General features: G+C 36.4%; 1 protein-coding gene across 1 annotated transcript; it reads right to left on the reverse strand.

Annotated features, from left to right (window-relative positions):
• Positions 1-292: 292 nt before the first annotated feature.
• LOC110022398 (ribonuclease TUDOR 1-like) lies at positions 293-11,960 on the reverse strand. Its single transcript, XM_020721319.1, has 17 exons — positions 11,788-11,960; positions 11,060-11,224; positions 10,248-10,322; positions 10,038-10,151; positions 9,844-9,948; positions 9,317-9,523; positions 8,997-9,209; positions 8,816-8,923; positions 5,857-6,027; positions 5,553-5,750; positions 5,106-5,474; positions 4,798-5,028; positions 4,497-4,685; positions 4,340-4,417; positions 4,068-4,262; positions 1,017-1,394; positions 293-491 (listed from the first exon to the last, which is right to left on the reverse strand). The coding sequence occupies exons 2-17, from the start codon at positions 11,207-11,209 to the stop codon at positions 294-296; spliced, it is 2,979 nt and encodes a 992-aa protein (XP_020576978.1). The 5' UTR covers positions 11,210-11,224; positions 11,788-11,960; the 3' UTR covers position 293.
• Between the last annotated feature and the right edge of the window lie 2,292 nt (positions 11,961-14,252).

Raw genomic sequence — 14,252 nt, forward strand, 5'->3', positions numbered from 1 at the left:
TTTTTTTTTCTGAAGATACAAAAATAAGTTACAGCAATCAGTCATAAGACAACCTACAATAATCTGACAGACAACACTGGTGGAGCAGGTTGGCTTATTAAAGAGGTGAAAAATAATGTACTGGCAAGCTTAAACAAGCAAAAATAAAGAAAATGGTGGAGAGAACATGTTCAAAATAGTTCAGATTATAAATAAATACTAAACTCGAAGTTTTGTGTCTCAAACTGTCTACTGTATTCCCCATTTAAGCTACCTGGTTTTATAAGGGCAATGCGAATTGGATTGGATTGGATCTAGCGACGGCCCCCGCCTGCTTTCCTGGCAGCCGCCGGAGCAGAGTCTTCGTCTTCATCGGATTGAATATCGCCATACTGCCATATTTTAAGCCGATCGCGCTTCGCCTTGGCTTGGAACTCTTCGAGGTTGTCTAGTGCAGCCTGTCTTTCCTTCCTGTCCCACTTCTTCCTTCTTTCTAGCCTGCCCAGTCCTTCCTACAACCCAAATTAAGTAGAATGAATTAGTTATAAGTTTTTGACGGGCATTTACATACATACTGCACAATTCTTACTTATTTACATGTCAAATATATAAACTTCTATATTTACATGCATAAAACTCAAATCTTTGATATCACATCAAAAACACCGCTATATCTTTCCCTTTAAAAGCAAAATACACATTTTCATGTATATGTTTATGACACCAAAGTTTTATACAAGTAAATATGAAAGTTTAGGGATTTGATACTTAAATACATATCAATTACATGGCATGTATGACAATTTCCAAATTTTTTATAACTATGACGCTATAGCAGATGTGATTGTAAGAAGTAGCTTCTGATCATAAAAAATTTTGAAAAAACTACAAGAAAATTGTATAGTTGCCTTGAAAGCAAGAAAGTGACCACAAATAGACCTTATAAATTGAAAAACTTTGCCACGCCTTGCAAATTCAGATTCATTAAATTTTGAAGGCAATAGAATTGACAAGAATATGGTTTAAGGTTAACAAACCTGCAGCATGGCAGCGTTGACACTAGTTTCAGCTTCCACATCAACCAGAGTGACAATCAATACTGTTCCAGTTCCCTGTCCCTTAACTTTACCACCTGAAGTGTCTCTATCTTCAATCATAGCTCTGAACTCTTTAGAACTGTTAAGAGTGCACTCACTGAGATATTCGGCAGCTTCTTGTCCAAAATCGTCTTCCAACTCTGGCACCTTGATATATGCGAGCTTGCATAGCTGAGCCAACCCGGGTGACGACGAGACCGATGAATCGAGTCGTCTGAGTTGACTGTATGGAACAGTCTCCTGGTTGCCGTAGTCGATGTAGAAGACCTCAAAGTTGTCGTTGAGAGATTCAACAGGTCCTCGTGGTCCATTAACGATCTTTTTAAAATGCAGTAGAATGAATCCAAGTAAGAAATTTTGCAAATCAAGTGAAAATATGCAGTCTTGATATCACAAACATTTTGAATATCATTAATATTTAAGCCGGTTCATTATTGAAGAAAATATTAAGAACAACTTTATCCACGTTGTGCTTACAGGGATGCAGCATGCTTGACCTAAGGAAACACATTGCGAGTAAATTTCATGACAAAGAACGATTATTGCAGCAGCATCACATAGAATAGGGCATGATAAAGAAAAATATTATGTAGCAGTGCAAATAAATAACAAGCAAATTCTTCAGAAAATACGCTGCATTATTGATAAATATTAAGTTAAAAAAAAAAGTCCAAAGCGCTCATTTAGTTTTCCGGCAAAGTAAGAAAAAAAAATCTGTAAAGAATTGATAATCTGAAGTAGAATTTTGTTAGTTAAATTGGTGAGAAAACATGAAAAGCAAGGAAAAAAGAAGGGTTCCGTGAACTAATTTGGTCATATTTTAGTAAATCCGCTTCATCATAAATAATGAACATTATGGCCAATAATATTGAAGATGAACGAGTCAGAAGTGACATAATAAATGATGAATCATAATTGGCCAATAAATGAAGCTAATCAGAGAAATTAATCCACTAATGTATGTTTACTAACAAATCACAAATAAGTACTTATTAACTATGCAATTAACAGTCAAGTTGTTAATCGGACGGTCAAAATAAAATTTAGTTGCCTAACAGAATCATTACTAAGAAGAGAAGTGTGACAAATAGATTAAATTATTTAATCAATTAACTAATGGCTAGACTTCTAATTAACCAAATAATGATTTTTTAAAGGTGGCTGATTAAATTCTAAACTTGATGATAGAAATTACACAATAGATAATAATTAAGTAATATAAAGTTATTGAACTAGTCATCCACAATTAAGTTATTAATCTAACACATCTACAAGCTAACAATTAATCCACAAAAGACCACTAATAGTGGATCATTCTTCGACATTAACATTATCAACTTTCTACAAACTATTGGAGTCCGCTTTATGAGTTCTCAATAACCATATATTCTTACTAGGACTTCATAAGATGTTAGGTAAACTTAACATGCCATGTGACAATGTTTTTCCATTTTACCATGTGACAGTTTTATCTACATAAATTATTGAGCATCTTCAGCACACCATTGTATATGAACCAAAAGAACCATTTACTATCTTATATTCAACGTATTGATCAGATGAAAGACCATCGCCACCAACAATATAACCATTATCAACATAAATAATAATTCGTTTGGGGCAGCTGCAATTTTTTTGTGAAATTAGTTGAAAAGCGGTTGTTGAGAAAGAAGCCATTTCAACAACTTTTGCTACTTCTATATCCTTTTTTCTTTTCGAAAATAATAGAACCGTTTTCTCAGAGCTATTACACTATAACAGATTTGGTTGTCAAAAACAACATCCCATCACAAAACATTCTTAAAAATAACAAAAAAAAAATAGTAAAATCAATGTGTAACGGTCTAAAAAATAAAGCTGTGAGAAAATTATCCCAAATAAGCATTAAGTATGATCATTTATTTTGTTAGGGTAAGAATTTTTTTTATTTTTCTTATTATGGTCATGCAGTCATTTCTCTTGATTATTATAGTGCTTTGGAGCCCTAAAAAACTATTCATGTGAAGATTAGTGCTACCTGTTGAACAATGATATTTATTGATTGATGAGAGTAGGGATTCCTCCCTCCCCCCACCACTTGGTCTCTCAATCTTCAGAATAAGGAATCCTGTTTCTCTATGCATAACTTCTTTATTACCACATTCCTCTTTCATTCCATTCCTTAATAGTTTCAACACAATTAAATTAGTAAGTTCTCAGTTTGGCAACCAATAAGCTCATTTAATGCAAATGTTAAATCATATCATATAGTCAATCTAATTATTAACTTAACATTTTAGTTATAAATCTCCATGATATTTTTGTATTACATATTGAACCCAAGATATTTCTCAATTTTAATCATATAAGTCTAACTCTAAAGGGTATGCCTATATCTACATCACAATTAGTCGATGATGCATCCAACAAACTTTAATCCATCAAAATGCGGACTTGACCTTTTCATAATAAAGACCATTAATTATCAAAAAAATGTACATCATACTCTCAAACATTGTATTATAATTCTAATACCAAAATTTTCTCAATTACTTTTAACTTTTCACTCACTTCGTAAGTGTTCACATCATAACGATAATATCTAGAAATGATACACCAGTATATCACTCTTAGGCCTACCAATTCTACGTGTAAGGAATAAAACTAACATGATCACAAAAAATGGAAAGACTAAAGTATAAGGAATAAAACTAACATGATCACAAAAAATCTGACGGTTTTCTGATTTGATGTATTTGAATGCAATGTAAGTATTCAAAAGACATTAAATGAGGCCAGGTTCGAATAAAATAACTCCTCCCATTTAGCTCGAACCGAAAACTAGTTTTTCATGCAGATTTCACTTTGCATGAACTCCTTATTCAACCAAATTATAAAAAAAAAAACAAGGAAAGACTAAGAGCTATCGTTCAAATGGCAAGTAAATGTAAAGGTGGCAAGCAAAATTTTCAAACACGCTTCTTCTAGAAAAAGTAGGCTTTTTAAGATTACCAAAGCTCGGTTCCAAGATTTATCCAAGCTGAACTGAGCAAGGACAATATCTCCTTTTTTGGGAGTGAAAGAACCAATTAATGGAGCTTCTCCAAGGTTCAATGCAGCAAGCTGATTCTGGATAGCAGCCACCTTTTGATCACCAACTGTCTGAACATAGAATTTTCCACCACCAAGGACTTCAGTGACCACAACCTAAAAGAAAAACTGTTAGAGAAAAAGTTTAATCTTTCATTATTATGATAACATGCCCCGGTTTAAGATAATTCTACCTTAAGCACTTCCTTCTCTTTTGATTCTGCTGAAGAAACATTGGTATTCTCTTGTCCCTCAACATAGTTTTCCCAAATCTTAAGAGGGGCAAGCAAAGGAAATATTTATTAACAAACATAAAGAAAACGAAACAATATGCATGACATAATGACATACCTTTAACTTCTGTTGCTTGGCCGACCGTTCAGCCTGAGCAAGAGTCTGAGAATCTGGGATCCTATCCGCACCAAAGCCTGTCTGAAGCTTAGCAAGCCCAGCTTCAAGAAGTACGGCACCTATATTAGTACTAGATTCCCATAAAGAACCCAAGAAAGTTCCAGTTCGATCTACCGTCTCTACTTCAATCTGTGTAATTAATTACATTAGATCAAAAGCAAAAAAAAAACAAAAAAAAACAAAGAAACAAGAATCAGAAAAAGACTTTACAGTAGAATTAACAAAAGCAATAATTCAGCACCTCCACATCCCTTTGAAGTATCCTCCTCCTCATCAAGGAAATTGCTTCATTTGAGAAGGGCTCGTCGCGTCCTGGGCACCTGACACCGGACAATGAGAAGGCAATACTGCAGGTCTCCTTAGGGATCAGCAATTTGAATCGGTGACCACTAAGGACATATTCCACAATAGCAGGAAGCCTTCTACTTCGTTGTAGAAATGGCAAGAAGTCCTTCGCCTTTTTAACCGATGCCTGAGACATAGATTATCATGTTTAATAGACAACTCTACAACGATTTTGCACAGATAGCATACTTTTAGTCCCCTTACCGTGGTAAGATCAGTGATGTGCATAACAGGCGAGTCCTTGGCAGAATGAATCCCTTTCTTCCCGCTGATAGCTCGTGACTCTGCTGCAAGTAAAGCATCGTAAAAATTTGACCTTTCTTCAAAATCTCGGTGTCTGATAACAGTCCCAAAACCACGTGACACAACCAGCTCAGCTACATTAATTCCTTCTGATTGACCATTGACAGAAGGTTGAGCAGGAGTGTTGTCATCACCATCAGCTTTTGATGGTGATAATAAAAAAACTGACCCAAAATCCATTACTCTAGAATCAGCTGAACCAGGTACACCAGTTGTGAATGGCCCATCGGCCATGCTTACCTTCCTAGAATATTCCATGGAAACTTTGACCTGATCAAACATGAATTATTTTAGAATTACGGTGCTAGGAGATAAACTCAGTATGAAAAGAGCAGTGTAAATGCATACCGGACGGCCAATGAGGCGTGTACGGAGGAATTCCCTAGCCTCACGGGCATAAGCTGCGGGCTTTTCATCTCTACGAGGATTTCCTATCTTAGGGCACCTAATACTAGAGAGATTAACTCTGCGTTCTGCCATTGGACTTCCATATGATATGGAGTCATCAGCAACGATGATACAATCCCCACTAACAACCTCAACAACCTATCAAAAGTCAAAGCCCCAAAAATAAGACAATTTAACCACTATCTATATATGTAGGCATTCATATTAAGGGAAGCTATTTATTACTAGAAGGAAACACAATTACCTTTCCTGTGAAGTTTTGATCATGAATAGCTTTTGAATTTGTTTGGGGTGGTACATAATTTGTCCAGATTCTCAAGCGATCTTTTTTCGCTTGAAGATCGGCAGCCTTCAACCGTCGTTTTGCTTCATCCTCCATCATGTTGGCACTCCATTCCACATACTTAGCCAATCCCTATGGATAAATTAAAAAACTGCTGTTAACAAACATTTAATAGACATGCTCGTTAGGGGAAAAAAAAAATCCCTTAATTAGCTGTACAAACAGGGGAATGAACAGCAAGGTATTCAGGGTCTTCCAAGAGGTAGATATACAAACTTAAACTTGCCTAACTTCAAAAGAGTTGATCCAAATTTCATCTAAACATTCCTTACCTTCAAAATGCTCAAGAGTTAGCATTTCACCATGTACACATAAAAATATGTTAGCATGAAACTCAAAGCAGATAGTCAGCTCAAGAAGAAGATGCGGGTGATCGAGCGTAGCCTTCGACGATCGTTTCCGGAAGAGTATCGGCAAGGAAGCGCCTTATCTGAACGATCGACAGAAGCCACCGTTCCGTAAGACAATAATCACCCTTCAGGACGATCGATAGGGAGCAGTCTTTCGGACTATATATCGACAACCCTCATCGATTAAATCGGCCCCCGGTCTTATTATATGTGAATTAACTCTATAATTACCAAAAAGCCCTCCTGAAATATTAATAATGATGGGGCTAATATATACTTTTATAATATTGTGATATAGACCAATAAATAGAGGTTCATATTATGAATAAGATACCCTTTTTTTGTCCGTCTACTACTACTCTCTCTCTCTTCACCACTTCTTAATAGAATCGTTCCATTCCTTCGTTTTTTTTTTTTGACATTTTTGGATTCAACACACCAGAATCAACAACCTAAACTTTTGACTACCGTCATTCAGGGTTTATTCTAGTTTTGCAATATTTTACTTTTTATAAAAGAGAATGATGGCATTCTAATGATATAGCTTTAGGAGTTAAACAGAGTGATTAAAAAAAAGATAAACATGGACTGAGAGGAATATCTATATGTATGTTTAAGTAGCCAGATAACGCACAATAGAATCCTAGTGCTTCGCAATAAAGAATCATTGCTAGTTATTGTATGCAGGAAAATTGTCAGCATGAATCTCAAGGCAATCAAATGTCCTAGAAGGGGAGAGGTGAAATTCATTGACCTGCAGAATCAAAAGGCTCGATGAGTCGATCAGCTGAAGATAAATCAATTGGCCAATGATAAGCCAATCGGATTAATTTCTACTCATTTATTAAATAATCACTGGATTGAAGACAATGACACCGATCAACTTAAAGTTGATCGGCTATCACTCAAAAGACGCTCAAATTCTCATAGTCAAAGTCGAACGATACTTATGAGGAATAAATCGACCCTAAGTCAGCCAAGTTGGTCGATCAAAAGACATACTGATTGAAAACATAGACCTGAGTGGTTGTCAACATCCGTTGGCACGAATATATTTTTATGTCAATTATGAGTATGAAAGACTGTCAGAATCAGTTATAAATGTGGAAAGACGCCAGTATTAGTTATAATTGTGAAAAGGCATCTAAAAGGGAAAAAATTATCTGTCACGCCTCATTAAAGTAGGGATAAAAATGTAGCTATGTCAAAGGTCTCCTATGAATACAAATACAGACTATTTTATGAATGAAAACACAGTTATTTTCCCCCATAAAATTGTTCATTTTGCAATCTTACTATTTTCTTTCTCATTTCATTCATCTTTGTGCCCTATCCCTCGATCCCTCAAGGCGTGTCAAGATAACAAATTGGGACTCAACAGCTATGTTTTGAAAATGGTAAGATGTATGCCAACTGCAAAGCTAGGAAGGAAATAATGAGAAATAACTGCATTAGTGAAAAGGTGATTGTAAGATAAAAGTATGAAAACTTGATTTAGGAGTTTATTATCTAGTAGGAAAACACATTCAATGCAAAATATATGCAGCAGATTTGACCATCCTTACTTTGCAACATATTTTTTCAAGGCCATAAATGGAGGAAAACAACTTTCATGTTAAATATTCTACTTCCAAATTTTACAAAACCAAGCAGTCCATTGATTAGTTTGAATAGAGAAAACAAATGTCAAATGGTGCATTAATAAAACTTGTAGATGGAACTAAGATAAAAACATTTGAAATGGGTATACATAGCATGAAAATGTTTACATAGAACAAAGTAACTGCTTGCCATAGCAGTTAACTGGAAGGAATGGAGAAGAAGGCTTCAGAAAGCTTAGCTCAAAATAGTTGACAAAATGCCAATGATGATGATGTCATGACAACAATATCAGGATGATTAAAGCAAGCAAGTACCAAAATACAGGGAACTTTAGCGTTAAAAAATAGCTTTCTTAAAAAGAGGGAGATTCAATGAACTTTCCTAGATGCATAATTAGAAGATCACACAAGATAAAAATTAGCTGAAGAAAACAGGCATTAGCAATACCACCCATGGATACCAGAATAAAAATGCCGTTAATGATAAACAATTATTTATAGTTATCGTCCTTAAAAATAACAAAGCATTTCTAGAAAACGCATTCACAAAAATCAAAGTTTAAAGTATCATGTATAAAATTATAATGAAAACAATCAGATTTCTTGTCGAAACAGAAAGGTCATGTTGATCCATTCCAGAATAAAGGTTATCTTGATTGATAGCTAAGATGAATATCAAAGGTAGAAATGGGGGCTAGTTGGTCAAACTAGAAAACCATGCAGCTAAACCCAAGCTATCTAAATGCATTAATCTCCCAATACAATAAACATGCTGATATCATTTTTTCTTCAACATTTGCATTCTTACAGTGCTATTTATGTAAATTTTTATACACTATATTTTTTTATATCAGGCTCCGCTCAACACATGTAAAATTTAGGCATAAAAAAAGAACAAGGGCAACTCACATTTTGCACAAGCTCCAAAGCAATATCTTTTGCAGAATCACCATCCGGATAATATAAGGAGCCAATCAAATTACTGAATTTATCCACGCCTTCCAGTACAATACGAACCTGCCATTACACCTTTAGAAACAGCCAAATTGAAAGAAAAAATTTCAACATCAAGCAGACAATAGTCACTAACATCACGATTTAATGTGTGAATCTCTGTGAAGTGTTTGGCTTCTCTCCCAAATGGGTCAGGCGAAATTTCAGTAGCTGATGCTTGTGATATAAGTCTTTGTGCAGATGTTTGTTGGGTTCTAATTTCAGCAGATGCTTCTCCATCTGCATCATCCGTTGGCACTTCCGGTGCTGGAGTAGCTTCCACTACAGCCCTTCTTCCCATAGATGGCGCCTTATGGTTGACACAGAAGTTTACGCAATATGATAAGGATAACATTATTTGAATTGATAAACATCATGAAAATAATGAATAAAAGACACTCATGAATGATGGCTTACCTGGATCCCAGCAATAAAAACTTGAACAAACAGAAATTCAGGGAGCAGATAGACACGAACTGTACTGCCATCACGAACTTGCTCAACAATAGCTTGCATGGATTTTCCCTTATTTGCAGTCAAGAGTCCCATGGCGTCCAAATTACTGGGATCACCTATGGCGGAGGGAGGGAGGTTTCTGATTGATGCCTCTGCTGCACCGGGTGCCTAAATCATAAATCATAAGTCAAAAGAAAGCATATAACTGATTATGCTTTTTATGCATACCCTACGCAGGAAAATTTAGGCTAGCCTCAGATAAATGATGAAGAGCGTGAACTTAATGTCAGCCAAATCACTTGAGTGAAGAAGTTAATTCATTCATTATTTTTAGATAAAGGGAGTGGCAAGCAAGCAATGCCATAATTGTCCATGGAAATAAAACTCCAATAGTTTATACAAAAGGGTAATAAAAGTAAGGTGAAAATGAATTTAACATAATAAAAACATCTTGAAAAGATATAACTATTCGAGGAAAGAAAGAAAACCTTGCTCCAGCGACCTAGCTCTTGCTGCTTAGCTTGCTCCTCCAAATGCAGCAGTTCTGCTAAAGCAGGGCTTGCTTCGCCTTTTTGTGGACCCTGCTCCTTAACCTGATTCAAAAATATATTGATCGGTGCATTAAATTGGACATTCGGGACTGTAATGCAAACACGAAATATCCTTAACCAATATGTGCTACCTTTGCCCATCCTTGAGAAACAAGCAAATGTGCAATATTCTTGTCCGCAAGGAAAACTGTACCGAACTCTCTGTTTATGTTTGCAACAGTGTAATCTACTTTGAATACCACCTCCTACTCAAAAGAATACCAATTGTGTTAAAAAAAAAAAAGTTTTTAGAAATTGAAAATTATTTTTTAAAGTGATCCGTTGCTTTGAAGAAAAAATACCTTTCCTATGCAAAGTTTTCTCAAAAACTCTCTGCTGTCCCATGCAAATGGCTCATCCATTGTACCTCGGCGAGCCTATTACATTAGAGATAGGAATCGATTAGCCTTGTAAATACATCATTTGCAAATGATGATGAAAATCAGCATTCTAATATGCATTGGAAAGACAAAAATGTAATTTTTGTGCCTGTATGGATATACAAGCAAGAAGTTGGGATAGATGGAAATATGCAATCACACAAAGTCGTGACGTGTAAAAGCACAAACACTTCGTACAAGAAACTTTTACATACATGCCACAATTCCTATGAATTTACATATTTACAACTAAACTTCAATTTTTTAATATATATTCCAACCTTACCTATACATAAAAAGGATTATTCACTTTTTAAAAGTTAAGATAATGGTTATTTTTTATGTGATATAAAATATTTGGGTGGTATAAATGTGAAAAGTATTTATAAATGTAAAAATAAAAGTTTAGGTGCAAACACATAAGAATTGGGTGGTATTTATGTAAATGCCCCTTTCATATAAATAATTAAGTGGTCATTTCAGAAGGGAGAACTAATAGTGTACTTTAATTCTTACCATAGATTTGCTCTTTCAAATAACAAATAAAAAGAGAAATATGATTGGCAGTAGTAGCGTAAGAAAATGAATAAATACTCCTAAAAAAGACATTTAGTTCGATGAAAGCAAAAGATAAAAATAAAGAGAATCTTGTGACAAGTGTGGCGACTAAAATAAGTGGAACTCATCATTCAGAAAGACACAAGATGACATTTTTTTTATGAGCTGAACCATACCAGCCTAGGTGTTATGATGTGCGACAATGTTATGGTCTTCTCCGGTGGAAATTCTAATTTTGTACTTCCCATGATCACGAGAGTATCCCCAGATGGAACGGCCTTCACTTTTCCCCTCAGCCATCCAGTTGCCGCAGGAGCCGTTGCCATGCTGATAGCTAGTGCCTGCAATCCATCAATATAATACGATTGTTATGCCAGAGACATCCAAGTTATAAGAACCAGACTCAGATTCCTGAGCCAACCACAAGCTATCACGGGATCAAAGCTCTCCGCATTGCTAAAAATAACTCAAATTCAATCAAAATAGAATCTAAATGGAAACAAGAAGAAGGCAAATCGAAATCAAAACAAAGCCAAAACAAATATGAGCCGCGCAGGAGCAGCAATAGCAAACAAAAATGAGAGAAGGAAAAAAAAAGGGGCAGCAAAGCAACGCGGGTCCCCACGAAATCGAACACACCATGAAAAAGTGCATGAGGCTATCAATTTCTTCATAACTGGAATAGGAAAATCATCTCAACGGATCTAAAGCAACTCTTCTCAAACAGAAAAACATAATTAAAACTCCTATCTCGTAGATCTACGTAAAAAAAGCAAAAAACAATCAATCCGCAACATACCATCAACCAAACAATGAAATTATCACGGATCGGAAACAATACAAAATATATTTCCTAAAAGAAGAAGAACACGGCGATGAAACCAAGATGATCGATGATCCGCACCTCAGATAGCAGATCTAGCGAGCAACACCGGCGCTTCTCAGCCTGACCTCCGTAGATGAGATGACCGCTGAGAAAAAACCAATCAGAACCCGATCCAAATGAGTTCCAATCTTCTATAAATAAGATCTCGCCCTCCACTCGCGCAGAGAATCCAAATTGCTGCAGAAACAGCAGTTAATACAGAGGGCTCGAAGAAGCCGACGGAAGAGAGAGACAGAAGGTGGGGGGAAGGTAATAAGTAATAACGATGAAGAGCTAATTTTGTAGGACGAATAAACCCTTTAAATTCAGCATTAATTACTAAAACGACCCTTCACTAAATCCGGGTTGGTGCCCTGCCAACCGGAAACCCTGTATTGTCGGAAAACGTGTTTATTATTTATTAGTATTTAAATCAATGTGAACCGTTCATTTTATTTTGGACGGACGAGAGCGGGTTTTGAAAGCTACAATCAAACCCGGTCGGGAATATCGGACCGATTAAAACGGTCGACCTTAGTGGTCATAAAATCTAGGAAGCTTTTTCTCTTTTTTTCTTGTCCGGTTAGATCTAATTTTCTTTTGCTTTTGTTCATCTCGTTTTCAAAATGAGTAGAAATCAACACATTTTGTGTTTTGCTCCATTTAATTTGCTTTGACTTGTTGGCTCAAAATAAATTTGAGGAGGCATGTCTGAGTATCTCAAAGGGCAGAGCTTCGTTTAAAGAGAACTAAGGAAAAAAAATTTCCACAAACTTTCGATGTGGGACAAATTCTATATGGGTTATAAATGTTGGGGAAGGAAAAAAGATTCCTTCATCGGAGTGATTCACTTAATTGAATGATGTTCAGTCAATATTTTAGTGCATTAATGATGTCGAAGTTAAGTGGTCTTCAGCTCGTTGGAGTCATCACATTGAGACGCTAGATTTGTCATTTGTTTGACATTCTGATTATGCATTGTAAGCTTTCTAAAGCCGTTTAACAGTTAATTTAGGTTTGATTTGACTCAGATCAAACCAACAATGGTATCATTGGGTCTGTCTCGTTGATTCGGTTAGTTTAACTATAAGTTTGTTGAAATCAGGGTTCTAAATGATTTTAAGTCAATGTTTGAGAATTTTTTTGCTAAAAAAACTATCTTGATATTCATGTTATGCATCAAGATTCATGTAGGATAATGAATTTATTGATGAAATATTAGTTGTTCACTATTTTTTGTGAGGCCACTGTTTGCATCAATTTTTTATGTTAGATGTGTTTGATGCCCTTTCGATGTTATGGGAGCGTGTAACGTGCATATGCACTATCCCGTAGTTCAAGGTGTTCGCGGAGTCGTCAGCGGGCACGTCATGCACCATATTGAAGATTCGACCTATCCTGATTGTGCTTGAAAGCGGTTATTATCGGTCGACATTGGTCCCCCGATCTAGGGCGAGCCTAACGATTTTTTGTGATGCTTGGAAGCTCTAATCCACCCGTTTAGGGCTTTTTGCGCCTCTAATGGAACATAAAATCCCCCTTGACAATCTTTCATATGTCAAAAGGGCCTAAGGGTCCGACGTGGCCATGCCTAGCCCTTGACGTGACCACGCCCAAAACGGTCATAAGCATGCTCTAAGTCATACCAATTGTGATAACCTCCCCCCTCGGTGTGACTGCGCTCGAGGGTTGCATGACCCCATTGGCAAAACAAACTTTGGCGTAATTACGTCACCTTTGGGCATGACCACACCCGATTCTCCACAGGCCGCAATGCAGTCTATAGCGAAGTGACAACACCCGAGCTTGTCATGGCCACGCCGACCTAACTGAGTGCTCGATGTAATTACATCAAGGCATTGGCCAAGAGCCCTTCTATGATGCTTTTTAGTAGGGGTGTGACCACCAATGATGTCTGGTTTGGTCTCATCGGTTTGACCTGTTTCGCGGGTTTATGCTCTGGTCCCCAAATTTCCGTCGGCAACATGGTTGTGAAAGTTGGATATTTCCTTTTGCCCAGTTTTTCAGCTAAAAGAGGTTTCTTTAGGCACACGGGCCTATGCAAAATGGGGCAAGAGGCCAAATCAAGTTTTTGAATGAAGGGTTATCTCCCTGAGCAATAAGAGATCAAAGGGAGAGAGTCATTTTTGCTATCAGCTAGGAAGAGACTTGAGAGGAGCTTTAAGGGAAAAAGGGCTTCTTCTCCCCAAATCTCAATATTTCTTCCCTTCTTTATTTTCTTCTTCCATTTCCATAAAACTCTAGATGAAAGAGTGAGGGAAGAACATTGAGGAGCTTTTTTTGAAGAAGGGATGTCGACACTATTTTTGGTGTGGGGTTTGCCCGTAAGAAGCTGTCGGTCATCAGAATTGAAATCCCGTTGCCCGCTTCGGAAGGACGTTAAAAAAAAAAATTTAGTTTTGAAAAAGATGAAGTCAAACTGACCCCATAATTTTCATAGTTTATATGAAAGAGCGTTTTACCTCAAACCCTGTATCTATCCC

Source organism: Phalaenopsis equestris, unplaced genomic scaffold (genome assembly GCF_001263595.1).
Source record: "Phalaenopsis equestris unplaced genomic scaffold, ASM126359v1 Scaffold000002, whole genome shotgun sequence".
Classification (NCBI taxonomy): Eukaryota; Viridiplantae; Streptophyta; class Magnoliopsida; order Asparagales; family Orchidaceae; genus Phalaenopsis; species Phalaenopsis equestris.

Excerpts from the sequence above, each read along its gene's own strand:
- LOC110022398 (XM_020721319.1), bottom strand. The coding sequence starts at position 11,209 with ATGGCAACGGCTCCTGCGGCAACTGGATGGCTGAGGGGAAAAGTGAAG. Across the intron at positions 6,028-8,815 it reads CTTTGGAGCTTGTGCAAAAT|GGATTGGCTAAGTATGTGGA; the intron begins GTGAGTTGCCCT and ends ATTTATCCATAG. Across the intron at positions 5,751-5,856 it reads ATCAAAACTTCACAGGAAAG|GTTGTTGAGGTTGTTAGTGG; the intron begins GTAATTGTGTTT and ends GACTTTTGATAG.